We start from the raw sequence: 21338 nt of genomic DNA on the forward strand, positions 1-21338 counted from the left end.
GGATACTACCACTGCCTGAGAGCCTGACTTCTTGTGCCCGTCCGGAGCACTTCCATTGCCAAAAACAACCATCCCGTGCGCAGGATTCTCTTACAACTCTGGTTAATAGAGGATTTGCCTTCAACATGACCATTTCATTAATAATAATAATAATAATAATAATAATCTGAAATGGCTGACATCAAATTTTTGTTAAGCTAGCTTTTGTCAACGGCAAGCAGGAGAGGGAGGACAGGGCATCACGGGATTCAAAAAGGTTAAAAACAAAATAAACTGCGATGATCAGGCCTGTGATTTTTCTCATCTTCAACAGCAGCAGGAAGTGAAAATATTGCTGCAACGTGCGAAGGAGCACTTGTTTTAAAAAATTTATAATGATTAATTCCACAACAAGAAGAAAAAACACAGTGGAACTTGATTTTTTACAGTATTGACTTGTCACTCGGAACAAAAGGAAAAATGTTGCTTCTTCCTGTACACCGGTTGACATCAAGAGATTGCTAAAGCAACCCCCGAAGCATGACCTTCGAGAGGAGTCAACTCCCTCATTTGCTGGTAGAAGAGGTTTCTTGAGCGTGCAGAAGGGGTTAAGCCAGGTAATTGTAGATCTGAGGATTGTTCTTGTCCCGTTCCAGATATTCCCTGTCGATGAGGCTCTCTATCCTTTTCTTCAAGTCTGCTGGTTTTATTGGAAATTTTAGCTGAAAGAAACACATGCCACCGCGTGAATACCATTCAAAGTGAATAAAGAAAGGAGTTCACTTGTCAGATTGACGTAAAATTACCTGCTGAAAGAGCTCAGTTATTAAAAGCGTGTGGCTTAGTACTTTCCTTGTCTTCATGATACGGACTATAGCCGCATCAACCTGCAATGAGTACAGAAAGAAATGGGGACACAATGAAATTGTCGAGGACACATCTACTCCAAACTTATAAAGACTTCCACCCATATATCATTTGCACAAGAAAGCTTTCTCATGCCATTAGCAAGTGACGGTAGTTGTATAAAACCCAAATTTGTCAATATGATTTGTCGATTCTTTCACAAAGAGGCTAAAAATAAGTCTCATCCCATAAAAGTTGAGTTTCCTTTTCTGCACAAGATCCATGATCAAAAATTTTCCTTCTAGTTCCTCTTCTTCACCATTTTTCCAATGCTCAGCCTAAATAACACATGACCAGACATCTGCAAGGTGGCATCCAAGACTCCAGCCAACAACATACTTCTTGAAACTGAATGATTTTCTCACCAAATTTCTACCTAGCCTCACTCTTGATCTTTCTAACATTTGTCTATCATCCACTTCATATCCTCAAATCAGCTACGATCATATTATGTTTACCAGCCCTCCTGGAAGTCTAAATGATGTTTGACTATTACATGACATAAAAGGTATATCTGCTCTTTACCCACCTAGCTTTTAATCGAGAGATTTTCATCTACTGCCTAAATCTTGTGGGATAGTTTGCGATTGTAAAGACTGTTCTTACAAATTCTCATTGTCCTTGACTCCAACTACTCAATCATCTGCCTGCCTCCATGTTCTTAGCGTTCAAATTTAACAACTTATAAGAATATCTCCTCTGTCCCAACTTTATTGTCTTGGAAGAAGTATTTTTCATTCCACTTCTTTATGCACTGATGCAATCCAATATGTCTTCTTTTCTACATTTTCCCCCTGCCGGAAGTAATGCCCCATTGTCATGCAATCCAGGAGTTAGTAGATAAGTGCAATTTAATATATCTAATCTTTCTATTTTGCCTGGTAGGCATCCCAAAACCTGAAATGCTGTGGATATTTGCTTCTTGATTTATAAGCTCATGAGGTAGGTTTCTCTTCCTGCCACAGTCTTCGTTATTACAAAGCAGGCACCTTTTTCCAAAATTGCTTTTGCTAAGACTCCAATTCACTCAGGGTCGGTGCTAGGGTGAGAGTTAGTCAGTTGTAACTCGCGAAATTTTTGATAAAGCATACTCCAATCCACATAGCCAAACCTGTAATTTTGGGACAAGGCATTTGGGTGAAGATGTGGATATCTTTCTCCCATTTATATCTTCTTACTAAAATCACCAACAGCCAAACATTTACTTCACTGGTCCTTGGCCTCCCCTTTGTAAAGTTTATTTCCTCTATTTTTAATCAGAGGAATGTTTGTATCTTTCAGTCAACAGGATTACTTAACTAAATTATTGAGATAACAGTGTAATATTTGAAAGATATGACTGAACGTCTCAGTCTGTAACAATACCTCCTGTAATAATTCTAGTTTGCAATTTTTTCCTATGTACTCATCTATACGTTCATTTCATTTGGGATCTCATTCCTCAATCATGCATTTGACCGGCCATATAACAAGAAAAAGTCTAATAGGGCAAGCCTTTTTACAGTCAGACAGTTCAAACAAACCTGATATTGACGGTCTTGAAATACTCTTTCAGTGGTGCTTGTGTTTTCTTCCACTGTCTCCTTCATTTGAATTGCGTTTACCTGGTAACATGACATGTTAGCTCTAGCTGCATGCTTGATATTCCATAATACTGATTTGAACAGAGGAGAGCTTACCTTTATACGGTAGAGAGGAGCACTGAATTCTTCATTGAACACAAATGTGTCATCATCCTCTACTTCTCTTCCTTTTGGGATCTGAAACATGCACAGCATTTGAATAAAACAATTGGGCCAACAGAATCGAACAAGTATGAAAGGCGGCATGCACCTTCTGGAGAACTCGGACTTTGCCACATGCAAGTGACTGTAGAGTCCTCCTAAGCTCTTTATCATCAATGCCAGTTGAGTCTTTAATATCTTGAAAACTGAGCTTTTGAGCATCATTGAACAGCATTAATACAACAGTCTGGAACAAGCATGAAGTCATACAAAGCTGAGAAGGAGGTCAAACTAAAGAAATAGTGGAATCGAGCAGAGATCGAAGACATACTCACCTGGAATAATGACACTGCCAATTCTTTTTTACCCTTTGGAAATTCTGCTTTTAAAACACAGTGACCTAATGAATTTTGCCACATCAAGCGCCTCCCACTGTGCTTACTCAAATAGAACTCTTTAAATATATCCTATAATGGTGCAAAGCAAAAAAGAATCAGAAATAACTTTCAGAGAAGACAGATCAAAGCATGAAGCAAAGATTCATAGCACACATCGTCTGTGACCTAACCTGATAAACATTCAGTTCATGTGGAAGTCGAACATCCATAGGAGGATATGTTGGCCAATACCTGCAGAGCACCAGGGGAACAAAAAAAAAAAAGAAATATCATAAAATTAGAAATTGGAGTCAGCTACAAGAATAACACATCTCAAATATCAAGACCTAAATCATATGACAGGCATTAAATGAATGGCACCCACCCAGTCGTTAGGACATGGACGCTCATTTCAATACCAGTTGGAAGTTTTGTTCTGGCTTGGGATGATTGCTTAAAGGAATCATTAATCTCTTTCGATAACTCAATGTCCTGAGAATATATCAGCATGAAACTATTAAAAAATATTCAAAAGATCATGATCAGACAGCATGCTCATCAAATTGCAAGCGCAGATAATTGATAAATAATTTATAAATAACAATCGATTGGTCAATAATTTCCTTGCAGCTGCCCGCCGTAACACACCAAGAATAAAGACACTACTTGATGGATTTCTCCACCACCCCGTGCTTTCAAGCTTTATAATGATGTTTATGTCTCCAAATCTTCTGTATATAGAGAACTATTAAGGGATAGTGACAGAAACCTTTTAGTATTCCCGGCTATTTATCCTACAAAAGCATAAACATATTTCAACCTCAAGGCCTCCTTCACAGTCTCAAACTGGTAGAAAAATAAACGCTTACATGGAAAAGAACTTATGATTGAAAGGGATCCTAAAGATCTGCACCATTGAATCAGCAAGGTCTCTAATTCCTTGGGCATTCATTACCCTCTTCCTCAAACATGGAGTATTCAGGAAGAAAAGCAAAAATTAATTTCTGCAACATGCAAGAGATGGAAATACAGCTGTTGACCTGCAAGCAAGGTCATCTCTTCATCTATTAATGGATATTATGTGGTCCATGGCATCAAATGACTTTCAGATACTCCTCAAGGCTTATTTGGCATTGTATACACTGGAAAATCAAATAATAGTAATAGGAACTGACAAAGGTCTACCAAACAACAAAGAAGCCGCCATGAATGCCACATGGATCAAAGGGAACTGTACATCAAACTGTGTAACAGAAAGAAGTTTTACTTGTCAAAAAAAATATAAGTCATGGCATCCATTAATGACTATGAGGGGTTTTGTGAGCAATAAATGTGCTAAGACATGCTATGTCTATGGTCTATGTAGAGCCGAATTGCCTGATCAGCTGGTCCACAAATAGTTGTTCTGTATATATGTTCATATCATATATTCATGTATATTATATAAGTATACATTATGAACTATGAAGTGCTGCGACCAATCATAATAGCATAAACTGGTATCCACTTCCTATTTAGTGGATTCTTCCTTTAGCATCATTCCAATACTTGCTCCTTCATATTATATATATATATATATATATATATATCGATGAAGCACTCAAGGGCTTCCAAAAAAGTGCCCTACGTTATGCCCTAGTGTTATTTCTGGGTATGATGCAAATCTAGATGATGGAAACTGCTATAAATCCAGCATAATGGGGATTTGATTGGGCTATAGGAGATCCAATTCAATAAAAGACATGAAAAGACAAAACAATATTTTAATACAGACCACACCAAGAAACATTCGAGAATGTTTGTGGCATTTTGTCAATGTAAGAAAGGGGATTCAGCCAAAAAATATCTCAACAACAAATAAATCTATGAGAGTTCCTCTCTGATTGGCTTCAGTAATTGGACGCATTAGAGTGTAAAAATACATAAGTATCTTCAATTAGTGATGGACAGAACCATTATTTAATTAATGTAATGATGATTTATATGGGCACTGCACAAATAAAGCCCCCCTATCTTATTAAAAAACAAAATAACATTTGGTAAGCCTAATTGAACACTTTAGTCAAAGGCTTGTTGCCATCATTAAAAGAAAAAAATGAAATATTTTTGTAGAAGATATTGAGTTACTTCTCTTTTGTTTTTGGGCTTCATGGACATCTTTTCCAGTTTGGGTTACTCGTGCCTGAGGATTCATTTGCAACCTCGGTTTCTACTGTTTTCATTCTTTTTCTCACTCTGTCTTCAGATCAAATCAGTATGAAAGACACACGATCCTTTGAGAGAAGCCTCATATAAAGACTTCTACTTCAACATGTGAAAATATGTCGATCCTGATTAATTGAAGACTTCAATACTGTATAGGCAGTGGATTTAGACTGAGTGCACTAGGATACACATTTACAGGGAATGCAGTACCGCATCCATTATATTTTGCATATACTTTCAGGATGCCTCAATAAAATTATCCTTTAGGCATGTAACAGAACCAAGAATATTTCCTTTTGACTTGAACAATGTGGTGGATAAAGTGTTAATTGGAATTAGGAATGCAAAAGACCATTTTCTCCTTTTTTTTTTTTTTCTTCTATCAAATTTAGTTTAAGAGTCACAATTGGTTTAGTTAGTTAAGTCTAGGTATGATAGTCGAGCAGTAGAAGAGATGAAATTTGAATTGGAAAATAGTGTCTATCATTCTGTCACTATTCTTCTCTCTTATACTTTGAGGTTGAGGTTTGCCCTGAATCATGGATTCTGTTAGGATTTGACGCCTCGAGATTCAGCCAACATTGAGCCCACAGTGAGGTCCGCGGTGAGAAATGGAATCCAATGAGATCAATATCACCCCAAACGGAGCTCAGATGGAGGAGATACGAGCTTTTAAAGTCGGCACGAGATCCGAGGCGATGGAGGACCGCCGGCGGCCGACAGCAGGCTGGTAGAGCGGCGGCGGCGCGGCCGCAAGCGGCGGAGCACGGCCCAGGCGGGGCCAACGTGCGGGACGCACGGCCCAGGCGGGCGCGCGGCCCAGGCAGGCGGCCCAGCCCACGAGTGGGCCCACGGGCACGACCCGGGCCCACGCACACTGGCCAGCCCAGGCCCAGGTGCCGTGCCTAGGCCCTATACCTCGGTCCACCGTAGATCGGGCGGTCCATGGCGGACCACGTGGACCGTCTGGGCATTTTCCAGGCATTTCGCGCGGTCCACGGCACTATTCCGTGGACCGATCGCGATCGGATGGCCCAGGGAGTTTTCGGTCTTGATCCGACGGTTCAAAGACTTGATTTGGGTTGATTAAGGAGTCTTAAACCTAATCTAATTGGATTTTTAGCCTTTAAAAGGACTATGCCTCACAGAGAGAAGGTAGCGGTCTAGTTTTTTGCCGTGGACGCCATACGGATCCTGTGAGGAGAGAAAGAAGAGCGCACATCGCTGAGAGAGGAGCAGGAGGCTCCTGGACAGCGGTGTCGGTCGCTTCAGGGGTTCAGAGAGGTCTTCCAAAAGAGAGCTTTTGTCAGGGAGAACTTCAGGAGAGAGAAATTGGGTGTACAAGGGTTGAGGGAGAGATCTCCTCTTGTAAAATTTCTTTTTCATAGTGAAATTTGCATGCCCCGTGGAGGCGAGCCCTTTTGTAGCTGATCCACGTATTTTGATTGTTTTTTGTTTTATTTCTTCTTTCTTCCTGCTGCATCGCGTGGTACTGAAAAGGTCCTGGAAGATGATGTCCTGACCAGACATCCACCCAACAAGTGGTATTAGAGCGAGGCGGTACAAAGACGCAGATTGCAGCAATGGTGAGCAAGACTGAAGATGGAGGAGACAGGATCAATCAAGATGGAGATCAACAAGTTTGATGGTAAGAGCAATTTCTCCTTGTGGCAGGCAAGGGTGAAGGACGTACTCATCCAACAGAGGTTGATCGATGCTCTCTTGTGCGATGAGAAGCCAACCACCATGGAGATGCGGGATTGCAAACGACTATAGATGCAGACGGTGAGTACCATCCGCATGTACCTGGCGGATGAGATGGTGATCCATGTGCTGAGCGAGACTTCCCCAACGGTGCTGTAGTCGAAGTTCGAGGAGTTGTACATGACGAAGTCTCTCACCAACACTCTTTTCCTCTGGAGGCAGTTCTACCAACTGCGGATGACTGAGGGACAGAGCGTGCAGGAGCATCTGAGCCACTTCCAGAAGATCCTCACCGACTTCCTCAGCATTGGCGAGAATGTTGAGGAGAAGACCAAGGCACTGGTTTTGCTAGCATTGCTTCCACCTTCGTACGAGTCCTTGACGACTGCTCTTTTAGTGGAGAAGAGCACTATCAAGATGGACGAGGTCACCACGGCGATACTCCAGAACGAGGTTCTCAGGAGAGAGAACCCAGCTTCGAGCTCAGATGGCGGTAGCTCAGCTTTAGTGACTTCTGGAGGAGCAGGAGGCGGTAGACGGAGCGACAGGAGATCGCGACGAGGGCGATCTAAGCCCAGGAGGGATTTGAGCAAAATCAGATGTTACCGATGTGAGTTAGAGCATCTAGCCAGAGATTGCCCTCAACTCAAAAATCGGACGGTGGCTGCTGTAGCGACGGCCAGCAGCGATTCAGATGGAGATGTCCTGGAGATATCTGACGAGGTATTTACTTCTTTCCAGTAGTGAATATTAGATTATGCATGCTCCTATCATGTATATTGCAGAAAGGAGCAGTTTGACTCCCTAGAGAACAGTGAGGGCACTGTATATCTGCCGGATAGATCGAACTGTGCGATCAGAAGCATTGAGACGGTCAACTGTAGGACACATGACGGTACAGTGAAGAGATTGAGGGAGGTCCGATACATACCCAATTTCGGACGAAATCTTATCTCACTCAGCAGACTGGATTCGAGAGGCTACAGGACGGTAGCTGATGGAGGAATCCTGAGGGTGCTACGCAGCAATAGGATTGTGCTGAAGAAAAAAAAAGAGAGCAGAAGATATTATTATCTGACAGGAAGCTCAGTGCAAGGTGGAGCTTCGAGAGTCAGGAGTCCAGAACGAGGTGAAGCTCCAGGAGGTGGATCGGACATGAGACAAGAGACTCGGAAGGACGAGAGGCAACGTCACAAGGTGAGATTCCTATTGCCGCAGGACGATGCCCCGAGCAGGTCTCAGGTCAAGAGGAGCACAGCATATGACGAAGATGAAATCGAGCAGCCTGGCTCGACTTCCATATTTGCCCATCCATGATCAGCAGACGATTGCCTCAGGACATAGGGGCGAAGAGATCCAGAAGCTCTTGGAGTTAGGAGAAGATCGAATATCGAGTCGAGATGGAGATTATTAGGATTTGATGCCTCGAGATTCAGCCCACATTGAGCCCACAGCGAGATCCACAGCGAAAAATAGAGTCCAACGAGATCAAGTTCACCCCAAACGGAGCTCGGATGGAGATACAAGCTTTTGAAGTCGGCACGAGACCCGAGGCGATAGAGGACTGCCGGCGGTGGGCCGGTAGAGAGGCAGCGGTGCGGCCACAGGCGGCGGAGCGCAGCCCAGGTGGGGCCAACACGCGGGACACGCGGCCCAGTCACAGTCCAAGCAGGCGCGTGGCCCAGGCAGGCGCGCGGCCCAGCCCACGCGCGGGCCAGCAGGGCACGGCACGAGCCCAAGTGCCCGGCACGGGCGCGGCGCAGGCCCACACACACAAGCCGGCCCAAGCCCAGGCGCCGTGCCTGGGCTCTGTACCCCGGTCCACCGTGGATCGGGCGGTCCATGGCGGACCATGTGGACCGCCTAGGCATTTTCCAGGCGTTTCGCGCGGTCCACGACACTATTACGTGGATCAATCGCGATCGGACGGCCCAGGGAGTTCTCGATCTTGATCTGATGGTTCAGGGACTTGATTTGGATTGATTAAGGAATCTTAAACTTAATCTAATTGGGTTTTTAGCCTTTAAAAGGCCTGTGCCTCACAGAAAGAAGGTAGTGGTCTGGTTTTTTGCCATAGACGCCGTACGGAATCTATGAGGAGAGAAAGAAGAACGCGCGTCGCTGAAAGAGGAGCAGGAGGCTCCTGGACAACGAACGCCGGTCGCTTCAGGAATTCAGGGGGGTCTTCCAAGAGAGAGCTTTTGTGAAGGAGAACTTCAGAAAAGAGAAATTGGATGTACAAGGGTTGAGGAAGAGATCTCCTCTTATAAAATTTCTTTTTCATAATGAAGTTTGCATGCCCTGTGGAGGTGAGCCCTTTTGTAGCTGATCCACGTATTTTGATTGTTTTTTGTTTTATTTCTTCTTTCTTCCTGCTGCATCGCGTGGTGCTGAAAAGGTCCTGGGAGGTGGTGTCCTGACCAGACATCCACCCAACAGATTCAGTGGCCTTGGCAGTCTAGTTATGTTTCATAACCAGAGTGGCATATAATTCTGACTTTACCCTCACATATCTACATTAAGGTTGGCTGTCTTAACCCGAGCCACCCAGTTTGGGATGTACCGACCCATTCTGAGCAAAAATCAGGTCAAAATGCAGGTTCGGCTCAGAATAGGCCTCGAACTGGCCGAAATTGACCTTTACTGAGCAGAATCATCCAGTTCTCCTTGGTACAACATGGTTCGGGCAGTTCCCTACCTTCATAACCCCTCGAGACCCAACCTTGAGTCACCTTGACTTCCAGTCACTCTCTCCCTCCCACTCACATCAGCAAAGGTTAGATTTTTGACACTCCCCTCCAATTGCTGCCACCTTCACTTCCGACTGATTATACGGGCACTTCAAGTGAAGTTTCCAAATGTTTTTAATATCAAATTATCAAAGTTATGTGGACACTTCAAAAGAAGTGCCATTATGTTTTTAATACAAAGATTTTTGAAGGGAGTTTTTCACATAAAGTTATCACAAATTACAGACACTTCAAATAATGTGTCGATATGTTTTAAATAAAATTATCACAGTTTAATATCTATTTAAGTATCTCCATACATCTTAAGTAACCTCAAATAAACCTAACAAATAACTTAAACAACACGATTATTCCATCAATCATTTGTTAGACAGCAATATATGACTCCCTTTCCCTCTTTGATTACTTTATTTTGGATACGTATCCAGCTATGTCCCAATGCCTAGATTTTTGGAGGCTGCCATCTTTGACATTTGAGGACTAACTGGTCTGGCAACTTCAGATATTAATCTAGCTCACACAGACAGACTCCTTTGCAAATGAAACTGCACCTAGAACCTATAAGCCATGTTACTTGGAGACCATTATTGGTGTTGTTATCTCACAGCAACGATGCATCAAGATTCTTACATAAATATATGCTATTTAATCTCTACATAGATATTTACATGCATTTTATTTAGTTCATATTAGAATGCAAAGACAGACTACTGAGACTGGCATTAATTTGTTTCCTACAACAATATAGTAAGATCAAGGAATAAATGGTCACATCCTGTCATTCAACATGCATGAAGCCAGAACATGAAACATGGCACAGGTATCACAATATATACACATTGATAAACATAAAAAGTGCATCAACATTTTGAATTCATACTGTTCCTATTGGAGGCTGCCGATGCCTGAATTTTGTTCAAAGCATCATTCAAATATGTTAAAAGCTTTAGTATTAGTGGACCAGAGATTGGAAACAAAAGCAAAATGTAGCAGACCACTTAAGATTTAGACACATACACTGAATGCTTTAGTCAGTAGTGAATTAGAGATAGGAAACAAATTTATTAAAAAACTGTCAGACCATCCAAGATTGATTTATACAGATCATGAAATTTATCAATAAATATTGACTGGTTCATGCACCAGCAGGTGTTCAATATTCATCACTTAGCCAAGCAGAACGATCGAAGCAGTATAACTTGAAAGTTTAAATTCTAGAAAAAGGCTAAAATTATAATGACCAAAAACCTTGTTATCACCTTAGATGAACATTTAGTAAGAACCCAAAAGGAAAACCATTTCAATTTTTTGAAAAAAACTAACTTTGTTCTCATGAAAAGGTAAATGTTCAGGAATCATGTCATAGATTGGGTGATTAGAATTTAGAAGACTCACTTGCAACACTTTGCAATTAGTATATGTTTTCCAGTTGTGGCCCCATAATTTTTCATGATAAGTATGCAAACTTTTACATCTCTTTCACCATTACTTTTCCATAAATGCTTCCATGATTCATATAACAATAATCATATTTTATACCAGTTATTTGGATTGGAAACATCAGTAACAGTCCTTCAGCAATCAAGCCTGTCGAAGGGTATATATACATTTAATAATTAATGTGAACTCTTCCGACTCCTTTTCACAACTTCCATGAAAATGAAATCCTCACATCCTCTTCCTGGTTGCTTTGGCATCAACCAAAGCCCCCCCTCATTCTGGCAGACATCTCTTTTCAGTGGACGCCTGTGTGAAAGTCGTGGTGAGAACAGGAATGAACCCAAGTCTCACATGTGAACACCAACAGACTTTACCCACTCAACCAATTAGCACAATTTCACATGTTGACGGTAGATATTTAAGTCTCAAACTCATTTACACACCATTCAACTGTCTAAGATGACCACAAAATAAAGCAAAATAAGGCTTGCTTATGTGGCCAGAAATTATTATCAAAAGTCAAAACACTAGTAACAAAACATGTCTGTTTGCTAGACTGAAGCTAGAACTTGTTTCACGCTTAAAGGATCTTTAAAAAGTCTCTTGTTGGACATCTTTTAACACAAAAAGTTCCCTCATTAACTAAAATTAAAGCTTAAACTGGAATTTTTTCCTTAGAATGATGTAAGCTCGTTCATTTAAAATCAAGGTGAATGAAAAAAGGCATCCTAAATCCATTTTGTTGTAAAGAGATTCAAAATTCACAAAACATTTACATTTAGAAATTTAGAATTTGAAGCATTTATTGAAATCATAAATGTTAAATATTTTATTATCTAACTAATCAGAAGAAACAAACATCTAAAGACATCTAAAAGACTTTCTTTTAACTTTGACCACAAATATTAGTTAATATGCATGTCGCAATACATGTAGACTGGATCCAATTGTCCATAAAGTGCATCTAAACTGACAGCTAAACTCTAGAAATTGGCATATCTTCCTTATGACTTCTCTCTGTTTCTTTATTTTTTTCCCCTTTGTCCATGCAAGTTGAAAGGTTTGACAGGTAAGTTGTTTTTGCTAACTACTTTTTACAGGTTTCATACATAGTTGACCACCATAAGTGATACTGTACAATTTTGCACCATTGACCTTACAGTTGAAGAAGTATTTATTTCTTACATTTATGATGTAGATGTGATCAATTCGATTTTGTAAGGTATCACCACCGTTTAGTCACCTAATCTTTTTTGGGATCATTTTGTTGCCACTACCAGTCCCACGATAAGGTAAGTCATTCATCATATTGCGAGAGATACTAGCAATATGACCTGAATTACAACATAAACCAATGTTTTAAGTGACAGTACCAATGGGCACACTGCGCATGCCTGCTCCCATGCTGCAGAATGACAAAATTAAAAATGATTATAGTAAGCCTTATTTAACCAAAAATATTTTAAAGAATACATCAATTGGCTTCTTGCCCATCCCTGCTAAGCCCCGATTGTGGCCTGGCACATAATGAAACAAGACAGCACTTGAAACTTTACATTAAACACATGAGATTTTGGAGAACTTGGCATTTCTGTCTTCATGCATCAATAGCATGGAAAAGTGGTATTGGATGTTTGAAAATAGCCAGGGTGTAACTATTTTAAAGAGATATGATATATCCCAAATTCCATTACCTCACATGCATGCCAGCATTAACAGATTAGGTCTTGATATATACAGCAAGCACATGCTTTATAAACCCCTATTTTCATCAACTCAGAATTTGACACTTCACGCAGCCATCAAGAAATCGACTCTCTGATAACAGTCATTACAAAGGAAACAATGCAAAGGAAGAAGATGAAGATGGAAGAAAGCAAGAAACTAAGAAACAAAGAAGCCTACACTGCCTAGCTAAGAAACTAGATTAGAGAACCAAAGGACCAAAAATGCGACCAAAAAAAATAAGGGTAAAATGTGATGATGGTCTAGATGCCAAGGTGGACATATTTGACAGCACTACATATTCAAAAAGAAGCATATCGATCTTTGAAGTTGAACCCCCAAAGCACAAGAGGTGGCCTAAAGTTTGCTATTGAAACAGCACTCAAAGATTAATATCAACCAATATCAGTTACTAATGGTGGAGGTGCAGAGAAAAGACTCAAATCTCATATACAATAAAGTCAATAGTTCAAATCACATAATTTTAAGCAGTTGCAAAACCTTGATGCCATCTGTAAATCAAAACAAAAGAATAGGTAAACAAGACACAATGTCCAACTTCTGCTTATGAATAACTCGCAGGTTAAAAGCCTGCAGAACCATTTAAACGAACTTCAATTTGTATGTTGACCGATTAGAAACAAGTCTCCTCCTCGAGTTAAGCAAAAACAAAAACCATCATAATAGTGTTCGGAACCCAGTGACCTGGATTGAACCATTTTTAGATGCAGATCACAGGTCACTAGTTCAAATGCAGTCCAACCACGGTTCCACCAGAACCAAAGTCCCCTATTGTTAAAATACCTTCAGCCCTACTCACTACTCGATTCCCAAAATATGATCATCCCCTTTCCCTTCTCATTTCTAATTACCCACATCCTTCCACAGTTCCATCCACTGACCTCAACCTCCATGTTGACCTCTACTTCACCTCAATCTGCTGCCTCAACCATCTTCCAAGTCCACCTGGACCTCTGTCCAGCATGCCTGACTGACCTCCATTCAATCCTGCTTACTAGGGTCTCCCCTCCAACCTGCACCTTTGGCCTATCTCCATCCTTGCCTTCTCAATCTTGTTCTAGCAGCACCAGCTCAGCCCTAAACAAGGCAGCAGCAGCAGCTCTGCCATGCTAGGGCTTTGCCAGCTTAGTCCAAGAAGAGGAGGACAGCAAGGAGGACCCTGCTAATGGACCTCACTGGTCTCGAATCTCAGTCAAGAACAAGAAAGTATAAATAGATTAGAGCTTATGTTTTTTATTTTTTTAAGACAAAAAAAAAAAGAGTCAAAGGATTGGAGCTCCATCTCACCACAATTTCTTTATTTTTTCTACATGAGACAGCCTCGGCAGGTGAATGCTCCAACCATTTGACTTGGCAAGTCAGATGGGATTTTTAAAATTATGATCTTCTGGGTAACACAACCCGGCAAAGGCTATGGGTGTTGGGTCGGACAGCTCGACCTGCCCAGGTATCTAAACAATGGTATAGCTCCTGAATAAAGATTTATGGTCCAATCAAGAAAATACTCACATGATTGCAAGTTTGCAACAAACAAAGACATCCTACTTTTGATACCATGAATATGTATGTCAAAGACTCATATTCATATGCCTTTAAAAGTTCAAAAATGTATTAATTTTCTTTTTGAACTTTAACTAAGAAACAGAATCATGGTTTGCACCAATCAATAAACGTAATCATAGCTTCAGATGTGATTAAGCTCCCTATGAAGACAGATTGAGATTGCATACCTTGAACATCCCTTCAAGTTTATTTGTGAATTGACTTCCACACTCAGTTTTCAGCTGAAAAGGAGATATTAATATGGGCATTAGAAATACTGATACAATGTCAAAAACTTAAGAGTAACCTTTCAGCAATCTTTCAGTAATATTTTCAAGTGCATATTAATTACTTTTGAAATCATTGACTTTTCGGCATCAATTGATGCACTCTTTCCCAACAATAATCTTTTCGCTAGATCCTTTTTGTAGAATGCCTCAAAGACATCTTTTCCCTGCAGCATTCATGAAATAAAATAGGTTCTTTCTGTATTAATACATTCTTGCAGCATATATGCGAACCACTAAGTAGAAATAGTGTATCACAGAAACAAACAGAGGGAAAATAAGTAATTAGCTTACTTGAATAAATCTAAATAAGACCAACACTCTATCAAGTGTACCCTCCAACTCTTCTTCAGACGTACCCTTGTTGCCAGCACGAAGCTTCTCATCCAGAAATTTCGCAATCAGTTCAGCTGGTCTATTCTGTTATATAAAATAACAAAAAAATATTTTATTAATTAATAATTTGAAATAATTTGGACTGAGCAATATCAATAAAACAGTAAACAGACGGGGCAAATTACCTGAGTTAGTGAATGGTTCATATATTTGTATCTCAAATTATGTTTCATTAACAACACAAGTTTATGACTAATCAGTATCAGTTACTTTCAGTGACTCTGAAGATTATTAACATGAAATACAGGTGCAAATGGAGCAAAGATAAGCTGATATTAAAAATGTTGTATTTTTTCTCATTGGCAATTGTTAGTTGTCAAGGCTGTTCGGTAAGACATTAACCGCCCGATGCTGTTCAATAAGACATTAACCACCCAATTGATACACAAGCAACAAAAAAGAAAAAAAAAACCGGCAAGAGTGTTATGGGAATTGAGCCCTGTCCATAAAAATCTGTTCTAGTTTATGCTGAAAGAATAAATGCATAGTTCACTAAGTCACTGAGTATGAGAATTTTGTTAACCAACATAGAACACAATCTATAGCACAAGAAAATTAAGCATCAGGAAGCTGTCGGAACAGGAGATTATAATAAGAATAGCTGAAATCCAACCAACAACACAGCTTGGTTTTCATCACATTTTTTGAGCAGTATGCTGGTTATTTGCCGCCACCTGGGATAGAACCCAGGACCTCTCCGATGGAGAGATGGGTGCTAACCAGCTGAGCTAAAAGCTGTTGGTCTGAATACACATGATAAGAGATGAAAGTACAAATACAGAAAGTTGCCACCTGGCCAGTTTCCTGGGACATCCGAAAGAAGAGAATATTCAGGAGAAACCACATATTCCACCAAACCAAAATATACATTCCAGAAAAACTAATACTGCAAGATATCTGTATTTTTCTAACACCATCAAATAACTAATCAGCAAATTCCTTCAGACTGTTCAAGATCTCTAACAATATTCTTAACATACTCCTACTACACTTCCATAATACACAATATGAAGTAAGTAACAGGAAACATTAAAAAAAAAAAAACTAGAAAGCAGATAAAGTAGCTGTGACTAAGCAACCAAAGTGGCAAGCATGCACCGACCTGACGAAGATTAATGAGATGCTCAAAAGAATCCTTTATGGTATTCGAAAAAGCTTCATTTCTGAAGAAACTTTCTTCTAAGATTGTATCCAGAGATGCTTTAAACTCCAAGAGATAGGAAACCAAATCTTTGTCTTTCTCTTCATCCATAACAATGCCTTGCCCGGTACCCCGAATATATGAGCTAAGAGCTTGTCTTAACAACTCCAGAGCATTAACCCTCTGAAAGAGTGTGTACATTCTCTGAAGGTCCTCAACACGATTTGCTTCCATTAGCATTGTAAATCCCTATAACATTAAAAGGACAGCACTATCAACAAAGCTGACTGTGAAAACAATGGAAAGGAATTTACAAATTTTGTAGAAGAATTAAAGCAACAGAAGGTATAAACATCACCTTGTCAAGAATTGCAGATGTGTGGCGTTCAAGGAGTTGTTTTTCAGTGGATGCTACAAGGGGCTTCCTTGTATTTGCATCTAGGTAGAGCAAGCATCTTTCATGTTCCTCATGTAGCCTTGACTGCAGGTTTGCACCGAGATTTTTTTTTTTTCAATGTAAGGTATGATATCATAAATGATGGTGCCTCGAAGTCAAATAAATATATAAATGATAAAATAAGAAAATAAACCAGAGAAAAGAGCTAATCACCTCCACATGTTTCAAATAGTCTGGAACATCTGACTGTTGCATATATTTCACACCTTCAGCAGCATAAAACTCAGAGGTGCATTCGAGAAAGGGCTTCTCAAAGCTTTCTGTGTAAATTCCAAGAGCCGTGAACATCTTTAAAAGATGACTAAGTACTGTCCTATCAATAGCTTCACCTAGTCTGGTCAAAAACAAAAACAGCATTAGATAGTAACAAGTAAATTATAGTAAGAATTGGTGCGCGTTAGTGCAAGGTTGCATATCCAGTTTAAAAAAACAGAACTTTATTCAGCAAGACTTACATGGGAGACTTTCCATTTTTAGACACCACCGATATAGATCAGCTAAAACATTCCCATGTATTTCACAATGAAATTTCAGCGGGTTTAAAGAAGATTAGTCCTCATCCTCAAAAAGTAGTCACAAACTAGAAATCATCATAGGAAGTAAAGCGAGATAGATACAGAAACAAGATAATAAGCTTCATCTTTCCTAGGTGGTGTGCATTACAAATCACGATCTGAAGGAGGTTACAGGAAAAACTAGACAGAAGTTTCATGCCAAGCGGTTTCCAAGATGAGAATGAGTCCAACCCTTGCATGTATTGTAGCAATATTTGTGGCTATTCCAGTTCATGTGTTATATAGAGCTTTCCAAAAGTATAATGTAATGTAATAAAAATATCAAATTTTACTTAAAAATAATAAAAAATGGAAACAAATTAAAAATAATGAAAGCAAACCACATTGAAACAGTTTAAAACAAATTAAAATAATGAAAGCAAACCACATATGAAACAGTTGAAAACACATACTTTATTCTAAGTTAGCCAGGTAGGTGCCTTTAAATAGCAGGGTTTCCTGAAACTTGATAAACCAAAAGGCAATGACAAGATGATCTTCCCTTCACTGGTTCGTAAATTACTTTTGACATGAGATATCTATCATAGTATGCATTACAGAAGTTGCATAGATTGCATTGCAGAATGCTCAGATTATAAATCTTGAGCACTCAAGAACTGACGTTCGATTCCTGGCACCTGAAATTCTCATATGCTGTAGATTAGGTTTGGTTGCCCTGGTTACTTATGAAGTTCCTATTTCTTTATGGTGACCATAAGATGGTAACAGCATTTCTTGGTCATCAAGATATAAGGATAATGAATTGACTTGAGACTTGAGAGTAAATATCAGTCAAAACAAGACCACAAGAATTAAGGATGCACAGCAAGATGTGCAAAACAAGCCTTATAAAGATTCTGAATCAAAGGTTAGATCAGAGCATTAAATTTAGGAACAAAAATGTCAAATGACACATGACACAAAAATTTCGCTAGCAATTAGTACATTGATCATTTGTTAAAAATGTTCACGTGAATAATTTTTTCTTCTGAATGTAATTGAGCACAAAGACTAGATCCATATGAATAATACTGGTTATGAATATATAAATTGAAGGACCGATGATGTTGTTGATTGATATCCCTATATCCCTTGATTTGTGTCTGCAAATTAAGGATCTTGATTAATGTCCCTATATCCCTTGATTTGTGTCTGCAAATCAGGGATTTTGATTTATTTTCATATCTAGAGTAGGAGATATTTGTCATTGATTTGTTTCCTATTATAATTGATTCATTTCCTATTGTAACCATGTAACCTCATGTATAAATACAAGGTGCTTATGAGACTTCTCCTTAAGCAATTTTGATTATCAACAGTCTTAAGTTGGTATCAGAGCCTTTGTAAAATCCGGTGGACCCACTGTCCTCCATGGAAAAGCTTCTAGACAGCCGGATCTTCTTCCCGTGTATCTTTCCGGCAAGCCCGACAACACTATCTCGTCCCCTCCTTACGTTTTTGCCTCTATTTTAGTTTCGCCATTCTACCTCTGTTTTTGGTCATCATCTCATCATTAGAACTGTTTAGTAAAATTATTCTCTCGTGGCTTCCACATCAGACTTGAAGAAGGGCCTTGTTTCCTTCACGTTCTCTAGCACTCCTACCATAACGTCGGAGAAAATGGCAAAAATTTTTTAGATTGGTATGCTGCTGTTGATGTATAATTTTTAGGTCAAAGACTCTCCGAGCATCTAACCAAGAGGGCATAAAATATTGATGCTGATGAGAGGGACCAATGGAAGAAGGCTGATTATCAGTTGGTGTCCTTGTTATGGTAGTCCATTGATCCAACGATGTTAGTGCGCTTTCGCTCATATAAAACATGCTATGACATATGGAAGAAAGCTCGGAGCATCTATTCCAATGATATACAACATTTGTACGATTCTGTCTATAACCTGACAACACTCAAAATGACGGATCATGACCTACCCTCATATCTAAACAAAGCTCAATCCACCATTGAAGAAATCAAGTTGATACTGACCAGTGATAACCCTTAGAAGATGCTGGACAAGCTTGACAACATGTATATGGTGTTCATTCTCCACGATCTTCATAAAGATTTTGACTCTGTTCAGAATCAAGTTCTGACAAATCCTAATATTGCTATGGTGGAGGATCTCATTGATCATTTGCTACGAGTTCCTCCTCCAGAAGTAGCATCTGGAGTTAGCTTCCAAACAATCTCAAAATCTTCAGTCTTTGTCTCTAATACGACTGACCGTGGAGGCCGAAGCCGTGGTCGTGGTGGTGGTAGAGGTGGCCGAGGATCTGATAATCATCCTCAATGTTCTTTTTGTAATCACTTGGGCCATACTCGAGACCAATGCTATTCTTTGCATGATTTTTCTGAAAAATCAGCTAATATGATACAATCTCAGGCACCGAGTATTAGGAGTGACAACCAGAATGTTTTATCAGACAGTGAATACAAGGAGTATCTTCAATTTATAGCAGCCCAACAAGCTTCATCTTCAACTACTGTGCCCATACTGGTAATTCTACAGTTTGCCTCCCTCATTTTTCATCTGATGGATCCTGGATTTTGGATTCTCGTGCTTCTGATCACATAACTAGTAATCTTTCTCTTTTCTCAAAATTATCATCTCCCAAGATACCACATTACATCACCCTCGCCAATGGCTCTAAAGCTAAAGTCACTGGCATTGGTCAAGCTACACCTCTCCCTTCTTTATCCTTAAATTCTGTTCTTTTTACACCAAGTTGCCCCTTTAATTTAATTTCTATTAGTCAACTTACTCGCACTCTTGACTACTCTATAACCTTTACTGCTGATTCTTTTCTTATACAAGACCGGAGTATGAGACCGGAGTATGGGACAGACGAGCACTCTTGACTACTCTATAACCTTTACTGCTGATTCTTTTCTTATACAAGACCGGAGTATGGGACCGGAGTATGGGACAGACGATTGGTGTAGGATCTGAATCACAAGGACTCTATTATCTCCCGCCTCTATCCTCTACCATATGTGCTGTCACAGAATCTCCTAATCTCCTTCATCATCGTTTGGATCCTTCGAATCTAAATAAGCTAAGAAAGATGATCCCTCATCTCTCATTTGCAGTCTTTAGAGTGTGAGTCGTGTCGGCTTGAAAAACATGTTCGGACGTCTTTTCTAAGCAAGATAAATAATCAAGCAGAATCTCCTTTTGATATTGTTCATTCTGATATTTGGGATCCTAATCGTGTCACTTCTATCTTCGAATATAGGTACTTTGTTACTTTCATTGATGATTTTTGAAGATGTACTTGGATATTCTTAATGAAAGATCGTTCAAAGTTGTTTACTATTTTTTAAAACTTTTGCAATGAAATTCAAACTCAGTTTGGACAACCTATTTGCATTTTGCATAGTGATAATGCAAAAGAATATTTTTCTGCTCTCTTCAATTCTTTCATGGCATGATTCATCAGTCCACCTGTTTACATACTCCACAATAAAATGGCATAGCAGAAAGAAAACATCGTCATATTATTAAGATAGCTCGTACTCTTTTGTTACATACTAATGCACCCTTAAAGTTTTGGGGTGATGCTGTCCTCACCGCTGGTTACTTGATAAATCGAATGCCATCATCTGTTTTAAATAACCAAGTACCTCATTCTTTTTTGTTTCCTAAGGACCCTCATTACATTGTTCCCCCTCGTGTTTTTGGTTCTACATGTTTTGTGCATGATCTTTCTCAAGGTCTTGATAAACTGTCTGTCCGTGCTATTAAATGCATTTTTCTTGATTACTTTTGGGTTCAAAAAGAATATCGGTGTTATTCTCCTTCCACACATCGATTTTACATGTCTGCAGATGTTACCTTCTTTGCGGACACACCTTATTTCAGCTCATTGGTGGAACCTGAATCCATCTCCCAACTCTTACCAATTCCCTACCTTGGTCTGCCAGTCTCTGTTTCTCCAACTTTATGTGTCCGAACCTCCTGCTCCGCCTGCTCAGCCGATACATTCCTCATCATGTCCACTTATCACTTATCAGCATTGACCACAATCTGAGATTTTGGAGACTGTTCCCATTAAAGATTCAGGTGATTCATTTTCTGCTCCAGTGTCTCCACCTACACCAGGCCTACCTGAGTATTCCACTGACTGGC

The 21338-nt window shown here is 39.7% G+C and overlaps 1 protein-coding gene across 2 annotated transcripts in view; it reads right to left on the reverse strand.

Moving 5' to 3' along the window:
- Positions 1 to 331: 331 nt before the first annotated feature.
- LOC105059632 (cullin-4-like) overlaps positions 332 to 21338 on the reverse strand; it is a 32850-nt gene continuing 11843 nt past the window's right edge. For both annotated transcript variants that reach the window (XM_010943009.4, XM_073251599.1), the window contains exons 4-17: positions 16808 to 16988; positions 16556 to 16678; positions 16159 to 16446; positions 14955 to 15080; positions 14726 to 14827; positions 14562 to 14615; positions 3372 to 3478; positions 3178 to 3238; positions 2945 to 3076; positions 2719 to 2856; positions 2565 to 2645; positions 2409 to 2489; positions 786 to 866; positions 332 to 701 (exon numbers count right to left, since the gene is read on the reverse strand). In XM_010943009.4, coding sequence (XP_010941311.2) covers positions 588 to 701; positions 786 to 866; positions 2409 to 2489; positions 2565 to 2645; positions 2719 to 2856; positions 2945 to 3076; positions 3178 to 3238; positions 3372 to 3478; positions 14562 to 14615; positions 14726 to 14827; positions 14955 to 15080; positions 16159 to 16446; positions 16556 to 16678; positions 16808 to 16988 — 1669 coding nt within the window. In that variant the 3' untranslated portion in view covers positions 332 to 587. The remainder of the gene's footprint in view (positions 702 to 785; positions 867 to 2408; positions 2490 to 2564; positions 2646 to 2718; positions 2857 to 2944; positions 3077 to 3177; positions 3239 to 3371; positions 3479 to 14561; positions 14616 to 14725; positions 14828 to 14954; positions 15081 to 16158; positions 16447 to 16555; positions 16679 to 16807; positions 16989 to 21338) is intronic.

The sequence above is a fragment of the Elaeis guineensis genome, chromosome 2 (genome assembly GCF_000442705.2).
Source record: "Elaeis guineensis isolate ETL-2024a chromosome 2, EG11, whole genome shotgun sequence".
NCBI classification, from domain to species: domain Eukaryota; kingdom Viridiplantae; phylum Streptophyta; class Magnoliopsida; order Arecales; family Arecaceae; genus Elaeis; species Elaeis guineensis.